Raw genomic sequence first — 24,394 nt, 5'->3', positions numbered from 1 at the left:
TATTTGTGGAATATGGATTTATTTCACTGAAATAAATCTTTAAAAACAGCGAAGTAATATTTTATACTAGGAAATAAATCAATAAAATAAGAAAAATGAGATACATTTCACAGAAATGTACATTCCGTCATCACAATCAATTTTTTTTTATAATAACTCATAAATATTGAAGAGAACAACAGAAGTAACATTTATTGCTGAATTCTTTGACTCTTTTTTTTCCCTTATTGTCAGTGCAAGATGCCTTCAGGATGATGAACAAGACTGCAAAAAATGCTGACATTCTAGCAGCCAATTTGAGTGTTCTAAAAATGATTTTGATGACTCAACGAAATTATTTCCAGTTAATCCAGCTAAATTTTTAGATACCCGAATAAGACCGTTCTTCCCGCGTATATATCTTTCATAAAATAAAATTTTCCAACGTTTCAACTTTGTAGTAAATTTTATATAACGGCAACACGGGAGCAAATCGCAATAAATGGTCGTGGGTATCGTAAGAAGAATCGATCGATCGAAACAATCGGCCAACTAATTAGATTTCTGGAACCACTACGTACTATCTTTCTTCGGTGTCACATATTGGCGCCAGCGAGAATTGCATATACAATTCCAATACACGCGTACACGTACGCCTTTGCTAACACGGCACACTCTGATTGTACGTGTAATTGCTCGTAGAACATAAATCGCCGCGGAACGCTCGACGGAGCGGAAAATCCAAAGCGTTCGCTCGCTCCGATCCGAAACGCGACCCGAATCGTTTCCTCGCCAAACGATCGCTAATCGTTCGGCAGGTTTTTTTTTACCTCGGATCACGTTAATTGCACCGTAAACAGGCGAACCGCTACTAATCCATAAAAAAAACGCGATCGCAATTATCTCCTTACTTTACCAGGACAAAAAAGAGTGATGAACTCCCGTCGTTCTGCGGCACAAAGCCTTTCAGGCAATCGCAACTCTCATCATTTTCACGGACTCTTAATTAATGTTTTTATGCAGTTTTCGAGAAATCTCTCTCGTCGATATCTAATCAACTATTTTTGATATTGTGTAAACTTATGAGAAACACTTAAAACCGTTGGGAATACCTTATTTTAGAAATTTTTTTTTCATATACTTTTCTGCAAGTTAAAAGTTTCAATGTTACGTGTGTGAAAACGCGGTGGACCGCATCGCATCTGTAATTAGGGGTTTAGAGAGAGCGAAATACCAGTAGATGCTCCCGGCTTCGGGAGCTGGGCAACAGGTAGTAAAACTTTGTGGAAACCGGCCATCGGCCTGAGGGAATTCGAAAAGATGATTGGCTCGTACATGAAAATTTAAATCTCAACCTGATCCCCCCGTTTTACGATCGCGCGTACGGCGCGCCCCGTTAATCGTAAATCACGCAGCCTAATTTCTAATGATAGATCGCACGCGATAGAGCGTGTGTTTATCACATCTGTCAAATATTATAAATCGCGATCGATTGAGCGCATATCGAGATTTATGACGAGCACTTTTTCCACACGCGCATTCTATCTCCATAATTACATCATATTTCCGCTTGTGTGCTTCTTGCGTTAATAGAAAAAAGAAACATAAGTCATATTGTAATTTATTTATGGTAACAAAAAATTTAGAAATTATAATCTTTGCTTAGCGACTTACACTTCCTGGATTAATAATGTGATCTCGTTTAGAACTTTCATTATTCGTTTATTTTCACTGTGCCTTCTGTGCGAGCACACTATATTTTTGATGCACACGTTACAAAACCGCATGATACTCAAGAAGGTTTAGGTTACTTCGGTATCAGAATCTTGAGTCAGGCATCACTTCTAAACATGATTATTCTCTCGAGAAGGAACTCTCTAGGAAGAATTCTCTAGATGATAATTTTTAAAGATACACCTAATTCTGCTCTCGCAATAATTAAATTTATTTCTGATTGTTGTATAATATTTTTTTATATGTTTGTGAAATTGAAATTATTACAAATAAAAATATAATAAAATAATAACAAAAAATAGTATGAACATAAAAATAATTAAAAATAATAACATGAAAGTAACTTTTTGTTAAACTCAACAAGAGTTTTAATTTCAATCAAAAATATACATTTATTCGGTTTATTTGTAGATAACATTAATCCATTTGAATAAAATAAATTTAAAGATACGTTACATTCATTTTTACAAATGTGTTAATATTCATACTTTAAATAAACAATGTAAATTGAAAATTGTGTTTAAAATTTAAAAATTGATAAAATAAAAATCTCGACTTTTTATATGAGTTTTTTAAATATTCAAAATTATTTCTGTGAAATGTTATTACTTTTTTAAACCTTTTGACAAAATAATTTTTTACATTTTTTAAATTTAGTTTATTGAAATCACAAATATTACATTATATACGTCTTTCAAATTTGTGCACTTTTCATATACCATAGAGCATGCGCATGTTGTCATGGCGCATCTTTATATCTCTATATGTACCTTATCTGACAGACTTTCCTAACCTAAATTCGTCAACTTTAACAATTGATATTTCACTTCGGGGGGCAGAGCAGCAATTATTTCTGTCATCTTCTTTTATTTTGAGCAAAAAATTTAATTTTATCAAAATTGGAGGTAAGGCCCAAATAATTATCCAATGTAGAAATTTTGTTCCTATGGTTTGGATTATTTTCAGTAACAAAAATACAAAAATTAAAGTAACAGTATTAACAATTACGGTGACTATTATAATATCCTCGAATGCGCCCGTTGTAATAGTCACCGTAATTATTAATACTATTACTTTAATTTTTGTACTGAAGATGATCTAAATTATAGAATCAAAACTTCTATATTGTTCATTTTTATTCAATGTTAAAGTTATTATTTGATTATTATGCACAGATTGACGGCTTTTATGATGTCAAAATTAATAAAATTTCAAGAAATCTGGCTTAAAAACTTTGAATTTCAAAACCGGCTACAGCCTATAACAGAGAAGCCAAATTATGCTCACTGCATTTTATGTTATTGCAATATTTTTTTGAGTAATATGGGAAAGTCAGCTATTGTAAGTCACATGAAGAACAAGAAACACATTGTGTTACCGATGTAATTCAATATCATTAAGAGATTTTTTTAGCTACAGCTGACGATTCTGCTTCAGCTGTTTCTTCTATTTCTTCCTCTGAATTAGCTCAAGTAAATCCTGAATCTTCCTGATCCTATTGCTGAATCTTCGTCTACGTGTTTCTATACTAATCAATTTTTACCTAATTAATCGATGCAACATGGTATTGAAACATTTTTGTTGAAAGATGATATTATAAAAGCTGAAGTACTATGGTGCATAGAAACTGTAATGACCCATAAATCATTGCGTGATTCAGAAAAAGACGTACGTGACCTTAAGAAAATGTTTACGGATAATTACATTGCTCAAAAAATGCAACAATGAGAACCAAAATTGGATACTATATTATTATGTACGGCATCGCTCCTTTCTTTAATAAGAAATTAATAGAAAATGTAAACCGTGCAACTTTTATTGCTGTTGGCTTTCACGAATCTCTCGACAAAGTTATAAAACGTCAACAAATAGATAAAAATGTAAGATTTTGGTAAGACGAAGAAAAAGAAGAAGTAGAAGAAGAACACGATACTTAACTTCACGTTTTCTTCGACGCAAGAGCAACGGATTTTTTTGAAGCATTTAAAGAAGGTATTGGAAATCTGACAGAAAAATTGCTGCAAGTATCTATGGATGAACCAAACGTAAATTGGGTTTTTTTTAAATAATTTAAAATGGAATTCTCAAACAACAAATTACTTGATATTGGAAGTTGCGGTCTCCATTCTTTGCATTGTACATTCAAATCCGGTATATGTGCTACAGATTGAAACATTATCTCATACATGAGAGTATTGTATAATCTCTTCAAAGATGTGCCAGTTCGTAGAGCTTTATACATTCATTATTCCGGTTCTGATATTTTTCCACTTAAATTTTGTTCCATAAGATGGTTGGAAAATTATGCAGTAGCTCAAAGAGCAATTGATGTTACACAATGCATTAAAAAATTTGTAGAAGGTTTACAACGAGATAAAATTAAACCAACGTGTGAAAGTTATAAGATAATTCTAAAATGCATTCAAGATCCTTTATTATGTGCAAAGCTTGCTTTCTTTAAACCTCTTGCTTCCGATACAGAACCTTTTTTAATGGAATTCCAATCAAACGCATCTTTGGTTCTTTTTTTACATAGTGCTCTTTGTTTAATGTTGAAAAACGTATTAGAACATTTTATGAAACCCGAAATAATAGACAATATGTCATCAATCTCATTAAAAGATGTTTAGACACAGGAAAATCTACTTTCAGCAAAAAATATTATATTAGGATTTGATACTCTAAAAGCAATAAAAAAAGTCGACATTAAGAATGTAGATTTTCTTCAATTTCGACAAGATTGTAAGAAGTGTCTGCAGAAATTTGTTTCCAAATTAATGACACGATCTCCGTTAACATATACTTTGACAAAAGCTGTTACTTGACGTCTATTAAGCTGGCACAGCCATTTCAGCACAATCAAATGAGACTTAAACAGGATTTTTTTGCTATTTTTTTGCTAATTTTTTGCTCTATTTAGAATTTTTTTGCTCCAGCCGTTTTGTTAAAAACAATGGCTGTGCTAGCTTAAGTTAAAGTTAGCACAGCCATTGTTGATAAATAAAGGGAATTAAAAAACAAGTACGGATTCATTTAGTGCTATTTTTCTGCTAATTTTTTGTTCTCTTTAGAATTTATTTGCTCTAGCCATTTCGCTAAAAACAATGGTTGTGCTAGCTTAAGTTAAAGTTAGCACAGCCATTAGTGAAAAATTGAAGGGGATTCAAAAACAAGTACGAATTCTTTTAGTGCTATTTTTTTGCTAATTTTTTGCTCTATTTAGAATTTATTTGCTTTAGCAGTTTCGCTAAAAACAATGGTTGTGATAGCTTAAGTTAAAGTTAGCACAGCCATTAGTGAAAAATTGAAGGGGATTTAAAAACAAGTACGAATTCTTTAGTGCTATTTTTTTTGCTAATTTTTTGCTCTCTTTAGAATTTATTTGCTCTAGCCATTTTGCTAAAAACAATGGCTGCTTCTTTTTGCTAAGAACTCTCTTATCCGAGGTCTTATCTGACTTAGCGAGACTCTTTATACAAGCACAATGTAGGAACCTTGGTTATTTGTACAAATATGATGACGAAATTAAGTTGCTTTCGAAATACACCATGTACGAATTTGTTGTTCCACTTTTAATACGAAAAAATAATCACGGAATGACGATGGTACGTTTACGAGAATCGCTGTACAAGAGTAAAACTAAGTATTGTATACTGTGAAAATCAGTCTTACAGTCTATCAGTGTTAGAAATTATTTCTATAATATTTGTTATAAGAAATAACACAAAGTTTTCACATCAGTTTGTTTATTATTATATTTATTAATTTATGATTTATAAATTAATAGATGTGGATTTATAACCTCTATTAAGCTGGACCTCCCACCAGCGAAAATCAAGTTCGCACTAGGTCAAAAATTTTGTGCTATTTATGTGCTAATTTGTTACCCCAGTCCGGATTTTTGTGCTCAAGCCGTTTAGCAACATTTAAAAAAAAATGGGGGGGTGCAGCTTAATGGCAAGTTGGACTCCCCCATAAAAAAAATATATACAGTAGCCCCTAGGCAAAAACAACTACGCTAAAATTTGTTGCTAATTTGTTGCTCTCATATAAGACCAAAATAAATATAAAATTGTTTCATAAATATCATGCGTGGAGCTCGCGCGCCGCGATAACTTCAAATTTAAATTTAGCCAAGAGACGTTACACAATTTATGTAGTATTAATGAAAACAATCATTTAGCTGGATCAATAGCTGATATCGTAATTCGACAGTTTCGAGACCTAACATCGCGACCGTACATCATGGATACCATGAAATCTTATAATCACAATGAAAAACGCTTAGATCACTTTTGGCGAAATATTGTAGGCCAAGATTTTAAGGAATTCATAAATGTAATAAAAATGATTTGTTGCCTTTCACATGGCAATGCAAATGTAGAACGAGGTTTTTCAGTAAATGCTGAATGTCTTTAAAAATATGCGGGAAGAATCCATAGTTGTGCGTCGTTAAATACATGATGTCGTATTACATGAAGGTATTGATGTTTTACAAATACCTAAAGCTCTTTTGCTTATTGTTTGAAATGCTTATTTCCTTAACATAGAAGATCTTAATCGACGTCGACAGCAAGCATCTGTTGTAGAACAAGAAGCGTCTATAAAAAGGAAAAAACTTGAGAAGTAACAGAATTGGAGAACAAACGTTTAAAAATTCTAGAAAATGCTCAGAAAGAAGCAAATGCACTTAAAAAACAAATTAAAACTTTAAAAACATAGATATATGTTTATATGTATGTAACTACTTTGTGCTTACTAAATATTCAATTATTTAATCATATATAAATATTTTTTTTTTTATTAGATATATTACGTTTGTTATTACAATTTTTAATAAGTTTATGTTTATATAGTTTTTGAACTATTTTTACCTGAAAGAGATTTATGTTACATATTTTTTGTGATTATATAATACATATTCAAAGTATGTTAAAAAGTGTGAAATAAAATCAATTTATCTCAAAGCTATATTCAAAAATTCTCTAATTTTACCTAGAATTTTAATAAAAATTCCTGGAAAATCCTGGATTTTTATGGAATTGATTTATAAATTTTGAGTGGACAGTGATTAGTGCGTGTCAGACAAAATCCCACAAGTTCTCACAATCTAAGTCATCAAGTAGACACTGAAAATGACAATTCGGAGGTTGTAATAAATATTGAAATGTATTACGCTATTTATTATGACACTAGATGGTATATAGGGAGGGTCTTGGAAAAATTAACTAATCGAATATTTAAAATAAAATTTCTGTTGCAAAATTTAGAAACTTTTAAGTGGCCGCAGAAAGATGACGTTCAAGAAGTTGAGCATATATATATATATACATATTTTATGGTCCTATCAATATGCAGGGTGTTAATCCTTTAACTATTTCTCAGTCTAATAGAAATAGATTATAAAACAATTCAAAAAAATTCAAAAAAAGTTTTAGTTACATTAAGACTTTAATAATTTTTGAGTACGTACACATAAAACTTTTAAGATATTTGTTTCACAAATGTACCTTTTTATTTATACTTAACTTAGTCGTAAAATTTTTAATTTAACATTAAGTTGTGATATTGTTTAATAAAGAGTCCATCTTACTATTAGTGTTTTTCTTTTAATATTTTTTTATTTTATAAAATACCTATTAATATTTATTATGTGCTAACTTCACAGAGGTTTAATATTCATATTTAATAGGATATTGTTTTGTTAGTATATTAAAAGATCTCAAACGTTAACAGTAGTCAAACTTCTTACTATGTATACATATAATACATATTCTGTTTGTAAAAATTTTTATATTTTTGTGTTCTTGTATGCAATAAATATTTGTTTTGTAAAATTGTGTTCTTTTTTAAGCAGTGAAAATCTAAAATTGATCTGAAGAAATAATACTTTAGCTACTCGTATAAGGTAATTTTAGATGAGCAAAATAAATTTGGTAAAATTTTGGGTAATCTCAGAAAATATGACGTAATTTTTAATACTCTAAGGTAATCTTGGGTAATATAAGGTAGTATTTGATAATCTGAGGTAGTATTGGGTAATCTGAGGTAATATTGGGTAATTTGAAGTAGTATTGTGTAATCTGAGGTAGTATTGGGTAATCTTAAGTAATCCAAGGTAATTTAAAGATAATCCGTGTTAAAGGTAATTTTTGTACACCTAACCGCTAGTGACCAACCCCTCGCGATATAAGAATAAAGTGCACAAAAATCTTGTGCGTATTACATAAATATAAGAATATCTTGGGCCTATGATAGGTCACTTTTTTACATAAATTTTCCAACAGAATACTACATAGACGAGTACATGATAAAAAAGTATCCAAAAGATAAGTATTATCAGAAGTACATAAAATGGCAATTCTAGAAGGTCCATTGTCGAAAGAATTTTTTTTGTTGAACTAAAATAACAGTAAATTTTAGGGCACGACAAATCAGGTCGGTCAAGGTAGACTGTCTGCAATAATCCAGTAAATATGTATCTGAAATAAAATTTTATGTTTCTTAAATTTACTGAAAATATATGTTAAATTAAAAATACAATAAAAGCATGTCTTTGCATGTGAGCAACAATTTTTGAAAAATAGCCCTTATAAGTTAAACAAAAAAACAATTTGTACTGAAAATGTTATGTTCCAATAAATGATAAATTTTAATTAATTCCCGTTGGGGTATAAGTTTATCTGTACCTGTAGCAGCTTATGAAACTTAAAGGTTGTATGTACACTGGCAATTCTGCTATTTTCACGAAAAATCCAGCGAGCATCAATAATGGTATATTAATTGCCATTATCATATATACACCTAACTGAAAAAAGTTATTTTTGATTAACTATATTATTACGAATAAATTTTATTTTAATTCTTACACTAAATAGGAATCGAAATAAAATTTAAATGAAAACCTGACCAATGTACTAGAACATCTGATACATATTATAAATGAATCATTGCTTTATTAACTTATTAATTTTATAATAATTGTATTCAATCTTTTCATATTGTAATACATAATGTTGAATTTCTAAGCCTTTTTCTAATAGCCTGAATATTAATTAAAATAATAAAAAGTACGATGTTTTAATACCTTAACGCCAAAAACTGTGCCTATAAATATCCCGAATGTTTGTCCAAGAATTATAGTTAACAGACAAATGATCCATGCCTGTATAATTCTATGGAATTCCATTGGCTGCCCCGTCATATAATATGATATTAAAAAGAAAGATGAGGTACAAAGTATCTAGAAGTCAAATAAATTTTTACCTAATTTAATAAAAACAATTGATTAATTAAGGATTCTCATTAGCCTATTTTTTAATTGTTGTTAATAAAAACATTAATAAAAACAATGACGACATATTTTGACACTATAATAAGTCCATTCTTTTCAGCTGAATTTGTTGTTCCTTTCTTATTTTTTTTCCAACGAGAAAAAGAAGAAACATGAAATTCAACTAGAAAGAACAGACCTAATATTTAGTCAGAACTTTATTACAGTTTAATATTTAGACAGAACTTTATGTTTAAACGAAATAATTAGTGACAAAATTGTAGTGCTGTGCACTGAAACATACTTGCATCGGGATATCCGATATCACTCTTACGCTGTAGTAGGCTCTGAAAGAGTACCAATTATTTAAATGTTCCTGTAGGAACACTGCCGCTTCCTTGGGAACTGAAATCAGATACATTTAACATGATACAATTACAATTGATAACATTCACGTAATTTATTTTTCCTTAGTTTAAATGTGGTCAATTGAGAGTATTAGCTTTTTATCAGTTTTTTTAAATTATCAGAAAGGTCGTAGTAATGTTTAATATAATTATTTGCCAACATAAAGCGTTAATGTTTATATTTAAAAAGATACATACATACACACATATATATAAAATATGAAATATAAAATGTGGTAAAAGAATCTTTATATCACTTACTCATATGCACCGACTGTACGGCATTTATACAAAATAAAAACATTGGCATGATAAATAAGCAAGCAATGTTACTAAGTACTTTTTCTGCATCGTCACCGAAATTGTAGAATATTGCCCCGAATAGAAGCCCAACTAGGATGTGCGTCGCAAATCTTAATTTTGTAAAAATCTAAAAAATCAATCAAAATGACATTTTGATGTACTTTTTAACAGATCATTTAAATACTATTTTAAAAGTTTGTACTTACATTATCTCGCATGATACAGATTAAAGCTCGCGAAAATAAAATCTTTTGCTGTTGCCATGTAGATTTTTCTTGTAATAAGCTTTTTATGGTTGTAACTCTATTTTCTGTTTCAAAATTCTGTTTGTTATCAATTGAATTCAGTTCTGCAAAAAATTCGTTAATTATGAATTGAAATTATAGAAAGTAAAGTGAATTTATTTATTTTTCAAGTACAATACATGTTAGCAAAATATATACAACATAGTTTTTTAATAGCTGTTCAAAAAATAATGGTCCACAAGTGATTTGCAAAGAATATTTTTATCTATCCTCAATGTTACGTGCCGTTTATTTTATGTTTAGAAGACTTATGAATCGTTACACAAAGTTTTTTGTATTGTGAATGACTATTACAAAATGTATATATTTTACTAACATGTGTTGTTTACTAAAAAATAAATAAAGTTACTTCCTAATTTTTTTTATATTGAGAGTTATTAGTAATTATTAAACTTTGTTTCTCAAAATTTATATAAATTATAATATCTTGCTTTGTATCTTTGTGCTTTTTGAATGATTAATTTTATTTTATACACAAGAGAAATATTTAATATCTGAACCAAGAATTAACATTTTTGTTAAAATTTAAATTTCTGTAAAATTTGCTGTAGATATTTAATAGATATTTAAAGTTTTTAATCATTACGAAGACAGAAAACATATGAATTAATGTTAATTACTGAAGTGATTATTATTGTATTAATGTATTATTCTGGATTGATAAAATAATCGAAATAATTATGAATAAAATATTTAAATATTGAATCATGTGCACATCGTATTTACCATTTTTATATTCGCTGTGCGATTTGAATTTTTCGTACTCATCACGCCATATCTTGTATAAATTTTCTAAATCTTCATCCTTCTGTTCGGTTACCACCTCGAGAACTGCAATGAAAAGAATACAATTAATACCGCAATTGTTCTTTGTTATTAGTAAAAAGTAGTAATTTTATATATATGTATATATTTTTTAAATTAATTATAAAATCTATCTTTTTAATAATTTTAAAAAGTTTACAATGGAAGAATTAATAAAAAAAATTAGTTTTTAAATTATAAACGGCTATCTTAGAGAAGTATACAAATTTTTATATAAATTCTTTGTTTTCTCATAATTTTTGTTTTTTTTATAATTTTTGTTTTCTTATAATTTATTTATTAAATATGAGTGGTACAATGAACATTACCAAATTCAGCTATGTTATAGAAGTTGGGACACGTGAATCCGGCAATGTTGAATGTGCTTAAGATCTCGCTCTTTGGGCCGCAGTACAAACATCTGCCTCGATTGAGTATCATGATGTCATCGAAAAGCGTAATCATACGACTACTAGGTTGATGTATCGCGCAAACTATAGTGCAGTTTGCTTTTGCCATATTGTGCAATATGCTAAATAGCTATTCAACACAAATTACATGTTTGTACACAGCATATTAAGAACAACATTACAAGTAAAAAAAACAATCATACGCTACATTCTAATGTTACTGCCGTATTATTGGAATGTTTTGCACTTGTACACAGTGCGGTCTAAAAGTTTTAAGACTAAATTCTTTATTGTTTTTCCTTAATGGTGCTATTTACTACAACGCAGTAGAATTAAACATTACACAATAATAAAAGACATTCTTCGACAAATATGCCAATAAAAGTTAATGTGATTTTGGTAGTGATTAAGGTCAAACGTTTCGATCAACTTGTCTTAGTTAGGGTAAAGTCGGTATATACGCCGCAGCTATCGAAAATTTAATTTATTAAGTATTATTTATTATGTTTAAGGAAAATAAATTAGGCTAATAAAAACTTCATACTGTTTACTATTATAAAAAAAATTTTAAGTATGAAATATTTCTTTTCTTATACTTGAAAAAAAAACTTAAAAAACCCTTGCATTTTTGTCATTTGAATCTTGCTTGTATTTTATCCTTTACTATCGCTCTACATTTACATATCATGAAATAATCATTATGCCTTTTATATTTTCTACAGTAATTATTTTACGTAGACGGTAATACACGATCGCGCTACTTCTACGTGAAAAAATTAATTCAATTTACGATATTTTCGTTAATATTAACAATAAAGAACTGTAATTACAATACAATACTAATATAACATAAAAGCACATAACAAAATAGTTCTGAGCAAACTATCTTTAATTCTTCTATTTTTTCTGACTGCTGCGGCGTACATCCCCCCGCGGCGTAAATACCGATTTTACCCTATTCCTTGTCGCAACTGTGAGACGAAGATATGCCACCAGAAAATGTTTCAACGACTCAAGGAGACATTTCCATAACCCTATTGAAACTCGACAGTTTTCGAATAAGTTTTGCACAAAATTATCGTCACACGTTGCTCTTTACACCTATCTTTCATGGCGTGCCGAGAAAGATTTCTATTGTATGGTATACTTTTATTACCCCCTGGAAGATAGCATCATTACGAAAGAAGTAAAATTTAGTCTTAAAATATTTGGACCACTATGTATAAAATTATTAACGGTATACGACAATAATATCAATCTTTTTCGTAAAACGATCGTTATTGATTGACTGATCGTTGCGTTAGTAATTTATATTATACCTGATAAGATGCGGTACTGTCAAGACCGCTTGTTGGCTCATCTAATAAAAAAACTGATGACTTGGCGATTATTTGTACACCAATAAACAATCTCTTTTGTTCGCCACCACTTAATTTGTTTGCCATTGTGTCTAAACAATTGGACAAGTTGAATTTCTCCGCAATATCGTCCACCTGACAGAAATAATATTTGATGTGTTGACATTTTATACGTATGTATACTATATTATTATTTTTACTATATGTACATATTTCAAGTTACACGATTTATTTGGATTATTATTTGTTTATGTTTTATTATTAATAATTAATTTATTGTATAGTATATAATTTATTTAATAATGAATTTTACACACACACACACACACACACACACACAAACACACACATACACATACAAGTATATTTAGTAAATATTAAATAATACATTCTGTATATAAAATTAATTATTAAATAAATCATATTACACGCACACACACACACACACACACACACACACACACATATATATAATGTGTACAAACGCGCTTAAAATGCTTAGAAATCTCTTGTGTTTCTGTACTTACAACTAAATTAATTTCTTGTTTACTCTGATTAACATCGAGTCTTAGTCGAGCCGCTATGCAGAGTGTTTCTCTCGTTGTAAGGTACGGCAATAAATCAAATTGCTGCGGTACGTAGCACACGTGTTTACGGAACATTCCTTTATTCCATTCATCGTTGTTCACAGTGAGAGTACCTTTAATATTCATTGATCGTTTCCCCGATATGATTTTCATTAGTGTAGTTTTTCCTGCACCAGAAGGACCAATTATCACTGTGATCTTCTCCGGTTCAAAATGCCCCGTTACATTATGTAAGAGTGTTTTCGCAGTTCCTGCAACAAACATTTCTTAATTTATATTAATTATATCCTGCGTAACAGTACGGGAAACGCAATTTTCTTCGTGCGTGTCACATCGCATTTACACATTTTAAGATTTATAAATTCTTGTAAAAGAATCGCGGAAAATTTTCATAAATTGTCACGTGTAAAACAAACTTGCCTTTGCGGTTGCGAATTGAGTAACAAAGATCGTTAAATTGGATATACAATTTTGAATCCCATAACTTCTCGGATTCCAGCAGTTTTTTTGATTCCTGCAATTCGACCTTGCATTCGTTCTCCAGCATTCTCGCTGCGTTATTTTTACTATTTCCTTTCAGCATCTTTCTGAGCACTTTCTAAAACAAGTCGTCAACAATTGATTAATTTATACATTAGTGTTTACAATTTTATCCTACTGATTTTAAGTTCAAAAGCCTCGTTTAAAATACAATCGTGGATCGTTGTTATTCGACCGATCTCTGCGAACGGGTAGCTGCTGCTCCGATACGTAACGATTCGGTAAAAGTTGTATATGATAATTGTGAAAAATGTTTAGTGTCTAGTCTCTGTTTTGTTTAACGCTTGCTCCTATATGTACCATCTGGTATATCGATTATCCCCACGCTTTTGTAATGCCAAATCAAGAGAACGAATCTCTTTGTAAAATTATCTCTCCTGTAATTGGCTATCGATAATCCGAATAAGAATACGTAAGTCTTTTAAAAACAAACAAAATCCCTTGTTAACCTTTTTTTTATATCACTTGCGGTTCTCGAGAAAAATAAGGAAATGTCTCATTATAATTACAACACTGAGTAGAAACGTGGCAAAAATGTTTGTAAATAAAATTTTCGGTACTTTAAGCGTATACTCGCATATAAATTCGTATTTTTCTAAACGTATTTTTGTTGATCAATGTGTCGTCAAGCCTCCTTATAGATGATACGAGTGATCTAATATGGTCTAATAATTAGAGAGAGAGTAATGTAGATGAGTGAGATTAAGATGAAGAAAAGGAAATTTTAATTATTGTACCTTTTGTATCAGGGATTATTAAATTAGAAATTTTGAATAAAAATTTTTTTGAAATTAAAAGAGCGAATAAATTATTTTAGTTAATGTGGAAATATTATTAAAAATAGTTTATTAGAGAGTATATTTTAGTCAATTTTAATGATATCAAGTTTTTTTTTAATTAAATTTAATTTATAATTAATTATTTATATTTTTTATTTAATAAGAATTATTTTGTAGATAAATAAGATCAATATAATAAATTAGTTAAATAAGTTATGGGATAAGCTATAATTTAAATTTAAAAAAATTAAGTTAGTAGGAGATATTTGTGAAAATTATAATAATATTAGTAATATTTTAATTTTATAGAAAAAATTTAATAATTTATATTAGTGGTAGTATGAGAAATTTTAAGTTTAGAAGATTTAAAAGATTTATTTTAATAGTTTTTTATTTTAATAGTTTTTTATTTTTTATCTACGATGATTTTTCACCGAATTACAGTCATTTGAAAATAGCCTAATTTTTGGTGTCTGGAAAGTGTTCCCTATTTTTTTTTGAGTAGTGTAATATATTTTTATTTTTTACCAATTTAAAACATTGATTATTACGTGTATCCTAAAATATTTTTGTTTATTATACTGTTTTTTAATTTAATATAAAACGTTATTTTTTACTGTAGCGGGACGCTCACAAATTTGAGAACCGGAATCGAGGATAGCCCATTAAACGTTTGACACGATAGTTCGATTCAACAAGATCACTCGCATTTATTAAATTTATAATAGGAAAAAATGAAGCGTCGTTGCAGTGGTGCGAAGGGCAAACGAACGTTTAGAAATCTCAAGACTGGTCTCTTTCTGCTGCACGACACGCGACCGGAAATCTTTGAGATGGAATTCAGCTCGTCTCCGAAAGCAACGGATATCTTGACGCATACGCATACATCTTGATGGAAAAGTGCAGCGACCATATCGTGATCATGAACGCGAGATAGGAAATTGTAAATGTAATAAATTGTGGCGAATCGGTGGCGATGGAGAAAACGTGAAACACGCGCGATTGCGAAATTTATGGGCAATCGAAATCGTCACGAATATCAATACGGCTCGCGGCGCGAAACGTTGAACCAAAGAGAACTATAACAATGAATTACAAACTTACCGCATGAAAAAATCGACACGCGTGCTTCGATTCACACTCTGGATAGTATCACAATTTACGAACGACGTTACTTCACGCACGAGAGCCAGAAACAAAACTGCCGAATTCTGCGACGATGATGTTATTAGTGAGTTTCTAAATTCGTAGTTTTTTTGTTGTTTTCTTCGTCACGTGAAGCATAACCGGTTCGTAACATTGGTGAAACGGTTTATTGGGGCAGCATTCCTTTTCACGCTCATCATGTTCATGCTCGTGGAATCATTTCATCCTTATTGTATACCGAATATTAAATAAGGACAAATAATGCTCGCGATTGCTGTGTCTTGAGTAAACGTGGGAACTCTCCAATATAACGCTTGAAATTAGGTTTCTATAATGCGGACGCGAATATGAAACACTTGCGTTTTTATTATTCAATATTACACATATTTTTAAGTACAGAAGAGAAGGGAATGATGAAATATTATTTAAAATAACTTAATATTATTAACGGATATGAACGTGATATAATTCTTATGAGCACAAGTTTGTCAGCCATAGAATTTTCTCAGTCATCTTACATAGTTGTAGTTTATTGAGCAGAACGAATGTAATTTACAATAATTTGTTGTAGAGGGAGAAAAGGATAAGTTTGTGAGATAAGATGGGTAACGTGACATACAGTTATGTTAGACTAGGCACTTTTATTTATAAAAAATTATAAATTGTTAATTTTTTATAAATCTTATACAATAACAAGTTTACGAAACAAACAGGTTTTATAAACATTTATAATTTATATTTTATTTGTAAAAAAATATTTTTTAAGTAATTTCTTTTGTTTAAAAAATGATTATTTAATATTGTTTCTTTCGTCCATTAGAAGTATTATGCAACGTCTACAATGCAGTAAAGTTGCAAGAGCGATCATAATACAAAAGATTTATGATTCTCTCCAATACATAATCTCATTTTATATGTCGGATTTATAGATTACACATATTATATCACATTAAGGTTGCTTTCTTGCGCCGTATAGAAATATAATATTGTCATTATAGAAAAGAAATAGTATGATTTCCCAATTTTTTACTTTGATGTAAATTATAGATCAGAAATATAATTTGACTGCTGCAAAAACATACATATTGTTCTCTCTCTTTGCGCTCAAGATCAACCAACGAGGGGGTGACGAGAATATGGTCTCTTTTTTAGTTTTGTTTTTACTGTTTGTGAATGTTAAAATTTTTTTTACTTTTTTATATTAAAATTTATTTGCGTTTTTGGTATTAGAATTTTTTTTATTGTTTAGTTTTTGCAATAAATTTTATATTGTTTAAATAATTTTTTTAGCCGTGCGCATTTTTTTTAATTTTTCTTACTAGTCGGGATTGATTTAGAAGCTTACAATAATGTTCTAAAAAAATTTGCAGCCCCGACCGAGGCTTCCTTCCCTTGTTTCTGTAATAACTCGTTATATAATTTAAACAATTTAGTAGACCTGCGCATTTTTGTTAATTGTTCTGGATAGTCTGATCTATTTAGAAGCGTATAAGTGTATTTCGAGCAGTTACTTGCTAGTTTGCCTTTATATGTCAAAGTTTCTTATGTATTTTATTTTGAATGAGAATCCCTGCTTTGACGAATCTGCTGCTGCGAATCCGCTGCTAGCTTCAACATCATTATATAAATCGTCTTGAATACTTGAATTATATTAAGCAATTCAAATTTTTATCATTATTTCTCAATACATTTCCATTAGAGCACATTTCTACTTCTTTTTAAAATAATTTTTGAGATAGAAAATCTACCAAAATTTGTGATATTATCACTTTTAAATGCGTAATAGTACAATCTGTAATTTTTACATAATTATTTTCATTATTTCGAAAATAGGTGTTATCGTCCTTAAATTTCTATACAACTTGTAAATATTATTTTTTAAGCGCGCTACCTAAAAATTATTAGCACGAAATCAACGCACTAGAGGAGAATGAATGCATGTCCTTCGGACGCATCGTAAACAGAATCCTGCTCGAAAGTCGGCGATAAAATACGGCTGACAGTATTTTCGGGATTTCCTGCCGGAGTGAATAACAAATTCCTGAATTCCCTCGATCGCTTTCAACAAACCGCCGCGCCGTCGTGAATTTACGAAAGCGATTAGCAAACGGAATATTAAACGAAAGAATTAAGCGGTGTAAAAAGATTCAGTGCACGTCGTCGTCGCTGATCCTCGCGAGACATTGTATCGAAAGGACGAGAAGCAAGGAGGCTGACAATACATATACGCCGCGTTTCGTTCCTTTTGTGGGTCCCACGGGACCCGAATGCCCACAAAATTTATGGCCTCGTCGCCTGACCCCGCGATTTTACGGCTGCAACAATCGATTTCGAAACGAAAAATCTCTTGAATCATTTTCCAACACCTTATTGCCTTTTCAAAGAAACTCGATCATTGTGGTCGCCCACCATTTCAGTAGATCTTATAGGGACAATAAGCGAACTGTCCCCGAAACGTTTTTTTTTATTTTTTAATGAAAAATATTTAAATTTAATTAAATGTTGGAATGATTTTATAAACAGCAACTGTATTTGCTCAAAAATGCAAGAAACCGAAGTTTCGAAGAAAAAAGAAAAATAGGACGTAACATCTTTAAATTGACAATTTAATTGTAATTACGTATAAAAGACACATGTGCAAAAATTTTCATCTCTTTAAATATCTCATTTGTAACTATTCTTATATTTTATTTTATATATCTTTTATTTTAAAAGAGAATTAATATTATTTGCTGTTTTATGCAACATCATGTACAGCACGCGTGGTTTTTCAGTTACTTAAGGCTCTTCTAGTGCATATTGTTAATTATAAATACAATGCACTTTTAAAAAGAGAAACTGGTGGAAAGAAAGTTTTGGTATCTCCCGGATATAACACACCGGAACGACTCGTTGTTAACCGCGACTTAGAATGATTCACGGGGCGAGTTCAACTTTTACGAGTGACTTCGCCGTAAATGATGATTACGTCACTTCCGACTATCCTTCGATGCTTCGATGTTACGACACCTCAGCCATGCGGCTGATGCGGCGCGGCGTAGAAGCGTTCTCGATCCAGATAGCGTCCAGATCGATCCTTGAAACATAATTAAAAACAGAGATCGTCCGAGTCGTAACTGGCCGGCCGACGGGAATATAAAGCTGGCCCAGATACTGTTGCTCGCATATGTATATATATATTATATATCGTACATACGGCACGTATCCCATTAATGATTCTAACACACGACGGCGTTTTTCTTACGATATCTTAGCGGCCACCGCGCTCATATACTTGCAATTAAGCCACGTAATGCGAGAGTTTCTCCACTTGTTTGCTTCATTACGTCGCATAATTCATCACTCTTCCGAGATACACGCTCGCATTGTATTTGCCGATGGCATCCAACTCTCTTTGCAAATTATAAAAACGCGAAGGTAGGTATGCGGAAAGAACGGTTCTGCCGAAGCGTTTAAACGTTTAGCTCGATACACATGAAGAGAATTTTCTCGTAAGATTTACTCTAAAAATATCATGGTAATTGTAGGACAATTGTATTCGAAGAATTTTAATTTTTTCTGATTTATAAACATCTATTACACAGTAAAATATAACATATACTAAATGCTACAGTGAAAATTTCAATGATTTAAAAATACATTGAACAATTTATAATTTTTTATTGTTTCATTAATTTGGTAATTTTCAAACGATTTATAAAATATTTTTTCTATATTTGAAAAATTCTTTCCGTGTACAGATTTGAAAATTAATTTTATTAAAACATCAAAATAATTATGTGAGGTGCTCGAGCTAGTTGCTACAATTGTCAGAACTTTTTGCAGCACTGCTCATCGTGCTTGAACATATTTCATAATTCCAACGAAATTATTTTCTGATGTACAGATCACTGGACGCAGATCTGTATTCAGCTGAATTTTTAGGTATTTCAGCAAGACCGTTCTTTCCGTATAACCTTATTTTATCTGGTGAGTTTTTGTTTGGGATGAGACCCTGCGATATCTCATAATTCCTTTCGAGATTACACTCTTAAACGTTATCAGCTTTACACTTTACTTATTAAATAAATTCTATTAATCTTTTGATAACAGATTCTTTTTCAATTTGTTGCCTATAAATCGTTAAAAACGAAATTTTCTTATATAATTAAATGACAAAGTCTTGTTCATTAATTCTGTAGGTTTTTAATTTGAGATTTAATGATTCAAATATTTAATATTAAATATTGACAAGTCGTTTCTTCGTTACAGAAATTTAAAAGAAAAAGATACTCGAAATGTTTTACTTAGTGGAGAAATAATGTTATATTTACGTTTAATACAATTTTCTCGTTCTTGAAAATTTGAATGCAGACCAATCGCAAATTTGTCTACCGTCTAATTAGTAATTCTAACGCGCATCGAATACTTTTTTTTCTCTCTTTTCCTCTTTTGCGTGGCCGATCACGCGATGCATATATTTCCATTAATTAGTCTGTAATCTCTAACCGCGCCCATGCTGCACACACCATGTAGAGTAACATACTAATCACAAACAGTAATCAATATCTATTGCTATCAATATATATAGAATATTTAAATTAAATCGGATATTGGGCATTATTAAATGTCGAATTTGCATTGAAGAGAAACAAGGCGTATTAACAAATACATTAATGATAAAGATCAGTATTAATGTTGGAGTAACCACGAAATTAATTGTTTGAACACAGGATACGGAAGTTTATTTATTTTATATTACAAATTTGCCACATATGTTAAAGTTTCGTTAGGGATAACTCGATTGGAAGTGAGAACTTTTGTTTTTAGTAATGCTTTTCCGTCGAAAGTATGTTTTCATGGCACAAAACAAATTCTTAATATCTTGTCCGGAAAATTAGTTTCACGATTGTATATAAGATTAACTTGTTTATTTAATATTACTCCGCTACAATTTTACCATTTTTTACTGACATTTTTAGACTTAAGTAAAAATAGATAAAAATTAAGTAGAATCAGCACTTTTTGTTACAATTTTATTTAAATACATTTTTCAATTTGAATTAACAAGCCGATGAATTGTTTCAGTTTGAACATAAGTTTGTCTTTAATAATAATGTTTCACAGACAAGAATTTTCACTTTTGATCGATTTTCCTTAAAAAATTTATAATACACCGGAAATTCTTTTTCATTTTCAAATAAATATTTTTTAAACATTTATTTCCTTAATTAAAAAAAAAAATATATATATACACTGAAATTCAGTATAAAATAAATAATTAATATCCACTTAATAACGGAAGAAAATTTCTATATTGACGTAGGATTTTTTTTGACGTAGAGAGGTACGAAAATAAATTATAATTCAAATGTCGAAGTTTCTGTATTTCTATGGAGAAAGGACACTCTCCACTAGGAAGGGCGCTCAGGGACGTAGGTACATGTCGTCTTAGGCGATTCATGAACTTGGAACGAAAGACAGTATATACCGAGGGCACGCGTGGGAGTTCCGTTAATCCGCAGGACTTGCCGAGCGGCGGGTCCATTGGCGCAGTCAGTCGTAAATTACAATCGTTATTATCTTCGCGGTCCTGCCGCAAAACTATATCCAGCAGCAACACACACAATCTCTCTCTCTCTCTCTCTCTCTCTCTTTCTCTCTGCCTCTCGTGAAACTTTTACAACCAGTTTCTTCGATTTTATTTTTCAACTCCGACAAAGTATTGCGCGAATCCCACTCTCGTGACCGAACTTTATGATTCAATCCGAATATGGAGTATTTGGGTTGAGGAGTGAAGTTAACAGTCGAGAAATGAAAGACACGTTTATCTCAAAGAGTCGAAAGAGAGATGGATTAACGCGGGAAATTATTTCATCAGAGATGATTCTAGTCGAGTTACACAGCAGGGTTGTGCAATATGTAAATATAGTTTCTCTTAATAAGATCATTTTAATTCAATTGATATTTTAAATTATACAATAGCTAATTCCAGTTGTCTTGAATTTAATTTTAAATTTGATTCTACACTTGTATCAAATCACAATACATTTACATTTTACCTCGACGTGAGATTTTACATTCAATGATATTTTGGTATTTTTTGGATTGAAAGTCGAAACTTCAAGGTTTTTAAGATTTTTTTCGGGAGAAGAAAAGCAGCTGTGTGCCAAACTTTTAAAGATTATATCGATCGGGACTTACGCCATTGGACCCAAGGGTCTGGCCCGGATCCTGCAGCCTCTCGTGACGAGTACATACACGAGCTCATCTTTTATCGACATTTTTCTTTCACGGAGCAAGACAGTTTGAATCTCTTTGGCTTCCCTTGGAATCCTGCTTCTTCCGTCCGACTCAAAATCGATATCGGGTTAATCTTGATTCATCTCGACGGCCAATCAGCCATCCAATTACGCGAAACATCAGACGGAGAATTCTTGCGTTATTTCACAACTGTTTCGCTAGTGATAATTAATTCCACGAGGATGAAAAAATTTTAATGATGCTCAAGTTCGGGTTAATCGAAGTCGCCGTCTCGAGAACATCGTGGACGACTCGCGATCCTTGAACTTTCCTATTTGCCTATTTGCTGTTTAGAATAATTTTATTTTAATATTCAAATCCGTGCTGAAATGATGGAACCTTCAGACGTGTGTTCCATGAAAATTTTCTCCTTTTCGAATTAATCCCTTGAATTTTGAGATATTCGCGCGGAGAAGTGCTGGCTCTCGGATGGAAGGCGCGAAACCAAGACGGACGTGCGCGTTCAAGGCGGCCAGTTAATGTCGAACATTAAGAGGAGAGACAAAAGGCGAAACAACAGCGCGACTTTTAATAAGCGGGACTGCGGGATTGGCTGGGCAGTTGGCTTCAATCAAGTCCCTGGGTCTCTTAGTCTCCGCGTCTATGCCTCTGGGGCCTTTGGCCGTTCATGCGCGGGTATATATGTATGTTCTGGACCGTGAATTTAAACCCAGCGAATATTATGATGAATCATAATCGTCGCACTTATTGTTATTGCTGCCATCGCATCTTCATCTTCATTCCTATCTCGACGCTATTTCCAATCTTTCCGTCATGAGTTTCAAATAGGGATTTCTTTTGCAATAAATTATGTTACGTAAAGACATTTTATTTATTCTATTCTATCGTTCTATGATTCAGTCTATATATATATAAAACTTATGTAATATAGATAAAATCAAATTTTGAAGTAAATTTTATTTATATAATTTTAATTGACCAAGATATTTTGTAGATATTAAAATTATTTAACGTGCAGTCATGATTACAACTTCCTCAACTACTTCAAAAATATAACTGACAAAAAATATTTTAAAATAATTCTAATTTTCTAATATTTTTAATTTTTTATTATATTAATAAGACAAACAATGCCTATCGCGTCGAGATGTAATTTTTATGATGTGATATTCGTATTTCAAATTTAATGTGAATTTAATGATACATTAATTACATTACGCTGTAATATTAAATTTAAAAAATAATGAACTATTCTTTTATTACAAGATATATCTTTTATTACGCTTTTCGCAGATGCTTATTTCTGCTTTCGAAGAGCATCACCAAGCAAAACCTTTTACGCATTGTCTTCTCAGAGTCGCGCAATAAAATCACATCAAGATTTTACGCGACGAATAAAAAGAGGAGCGAGACTGTGTTCTAGATAATGTTAAGTCCACGTGACGCGCGTAAAAACATACATCGTGCCTCTGCATCTGTATGCACGCTCGCAGGCAGAATAAATATCGTCGCGGTGCAGTCTCATTCTGTCGGTGACGTACACGAATTTTGCATTCCATTCTGTTGAAACCGATCTTCTTAATCGCACTCGACCTTGTCTAGGAAACTCGATTTCTGAAGAAAAAAAAAAGAAACAAGCGTTACGCGATCTCGTCGGGTTAAATCATCGTTCGATCGGGGCTTTCCTTGAAAAATAAGTAGCCTATTAAACCTTCGTGACGTTGCGATTGCGTCAGGCAGGAGCAATCTGTCATGCAAATTTTATATTAAAATTTTATAGCCGCAATATATTGTTCTAAAATTGTCTTGTTGATAGTCACAATTATGATAAATAGGCTCGAACATTCATTAAACGTCTCAATCTTTTATTTTCTGCTGCGAGATTCCTTTCATTTATTATTGTTTTATTCTATTTTATTTGTTTATTTTATTTATTATTTCATTTTACACTATATTTCTTTTTTTTTCAGTGTTCTTTTAATTTTTTTCATTTTTTTATCATATCGGCAAATCCATCAAATTGGTCCTGCACGACCCATTTGAATCTTTGGGGGATTAGAGAAAGGCAATTGCAAAATTCTCAAAGGCATCTTAGCTCCAGATCCGGATAGATTGTCCCGTGACATTCTCAACGTCTCCTTTTGTACCGTTACGATCGCTTGGATACGGTCGAAGCGGAGAGACGTGACTTTCCTGCCTCCCGGTATATCGATCATCCGCGGAAAAAAAGCGGAAGGCTTAGCCAGACAGGATAGCAAGTTCTCTCTGCGCGGGTTTCGATTCGATAAATCCCGATTTGCTCGGCGCGCCGAGACCGGGGACGACGATCGTCATCTCGTCTATTTGCGGTTTCTTGTCGCTTCGAGCGAGTAGTGGTAACCGTCGTATACACTTCGCATTCGGTGGCGAAGCACGGGCTTCCCCCGTGATTTATGAAGGCTGTTTTACTTTGCAGACTCCCGTACAACGACATCGTCCCAACGTCGCGCGTTACGTAAACGTCGCACCCCGTGATTCTCGCGAGAT

General features: G+C 31.4%; 2 protein-coding genes across 7 annotated transcripts in view; one reads left to right on the top strand and one right to left on the bottom strand.

The window, feature by feature from the left end:
• The window catches only part of LOC105207673 (protein sickie), a 200,428-nt gene that overhangs the window by 151,595 nt on the left and 24,439 nt on the right, over positions 1 to 24,394 (top strand). The gene's annotated exons all lie outside the window — the stretch shown is intronic.
• Positions 7,767 to 15,688, bottom strand: LOC105205101 (ATP-binding cassette sub-family G member 4-like). Its single transcript, XM_039457305.1, has 12 exons — positions 15,584 to 15,688; positions 13,581 to 13,758; positions 13,101 to 13,411; positions 12,535 to 12,708; positions 11,135 to 11,345; positions 10,728 to 10,832; positions 9,903 to 10,045; positions 9,655 to 9,823; positions 9,291 to 9,391; positions 8,801 to 8,956; positions 8,403 to 8,521; positions 7,767 to 8,195 (listed from the first exon to the last, which is right to left on the bottom strand). The coding sequence occupies exons 2-12, from the start codon at positions 13,741 to 13,743 to the stop codon at positions 7,973 to 7,975; spliced, it is 1,875 nt and encodes a 624-aa protein (XP_039313239.1). The 5' UTR covers positions 13,744 to 13,758; positions 15,584 to 15,688; the 3' UTR covers positions 7,767 to 7,972.

This window comes from Solenopsis invicta, chromosome 14 (genome assembly GCF_016802725.1).
Source record: "Solenopsis invicta isolate M01_SB chromosome 14, UNIL_Sinv_3.0, whole genome shotgun sequence".
NCBI lineage: Eukaryota > Metazoa > Arthropoda > Insecta > Hymenoptera > Formicidae > Solenopsis > Solenopsis invicta.
Note: the sequence above shows the minus strand (reverse complement) of the source record. Positions and strands in the feature narration are given on the sequence as shown.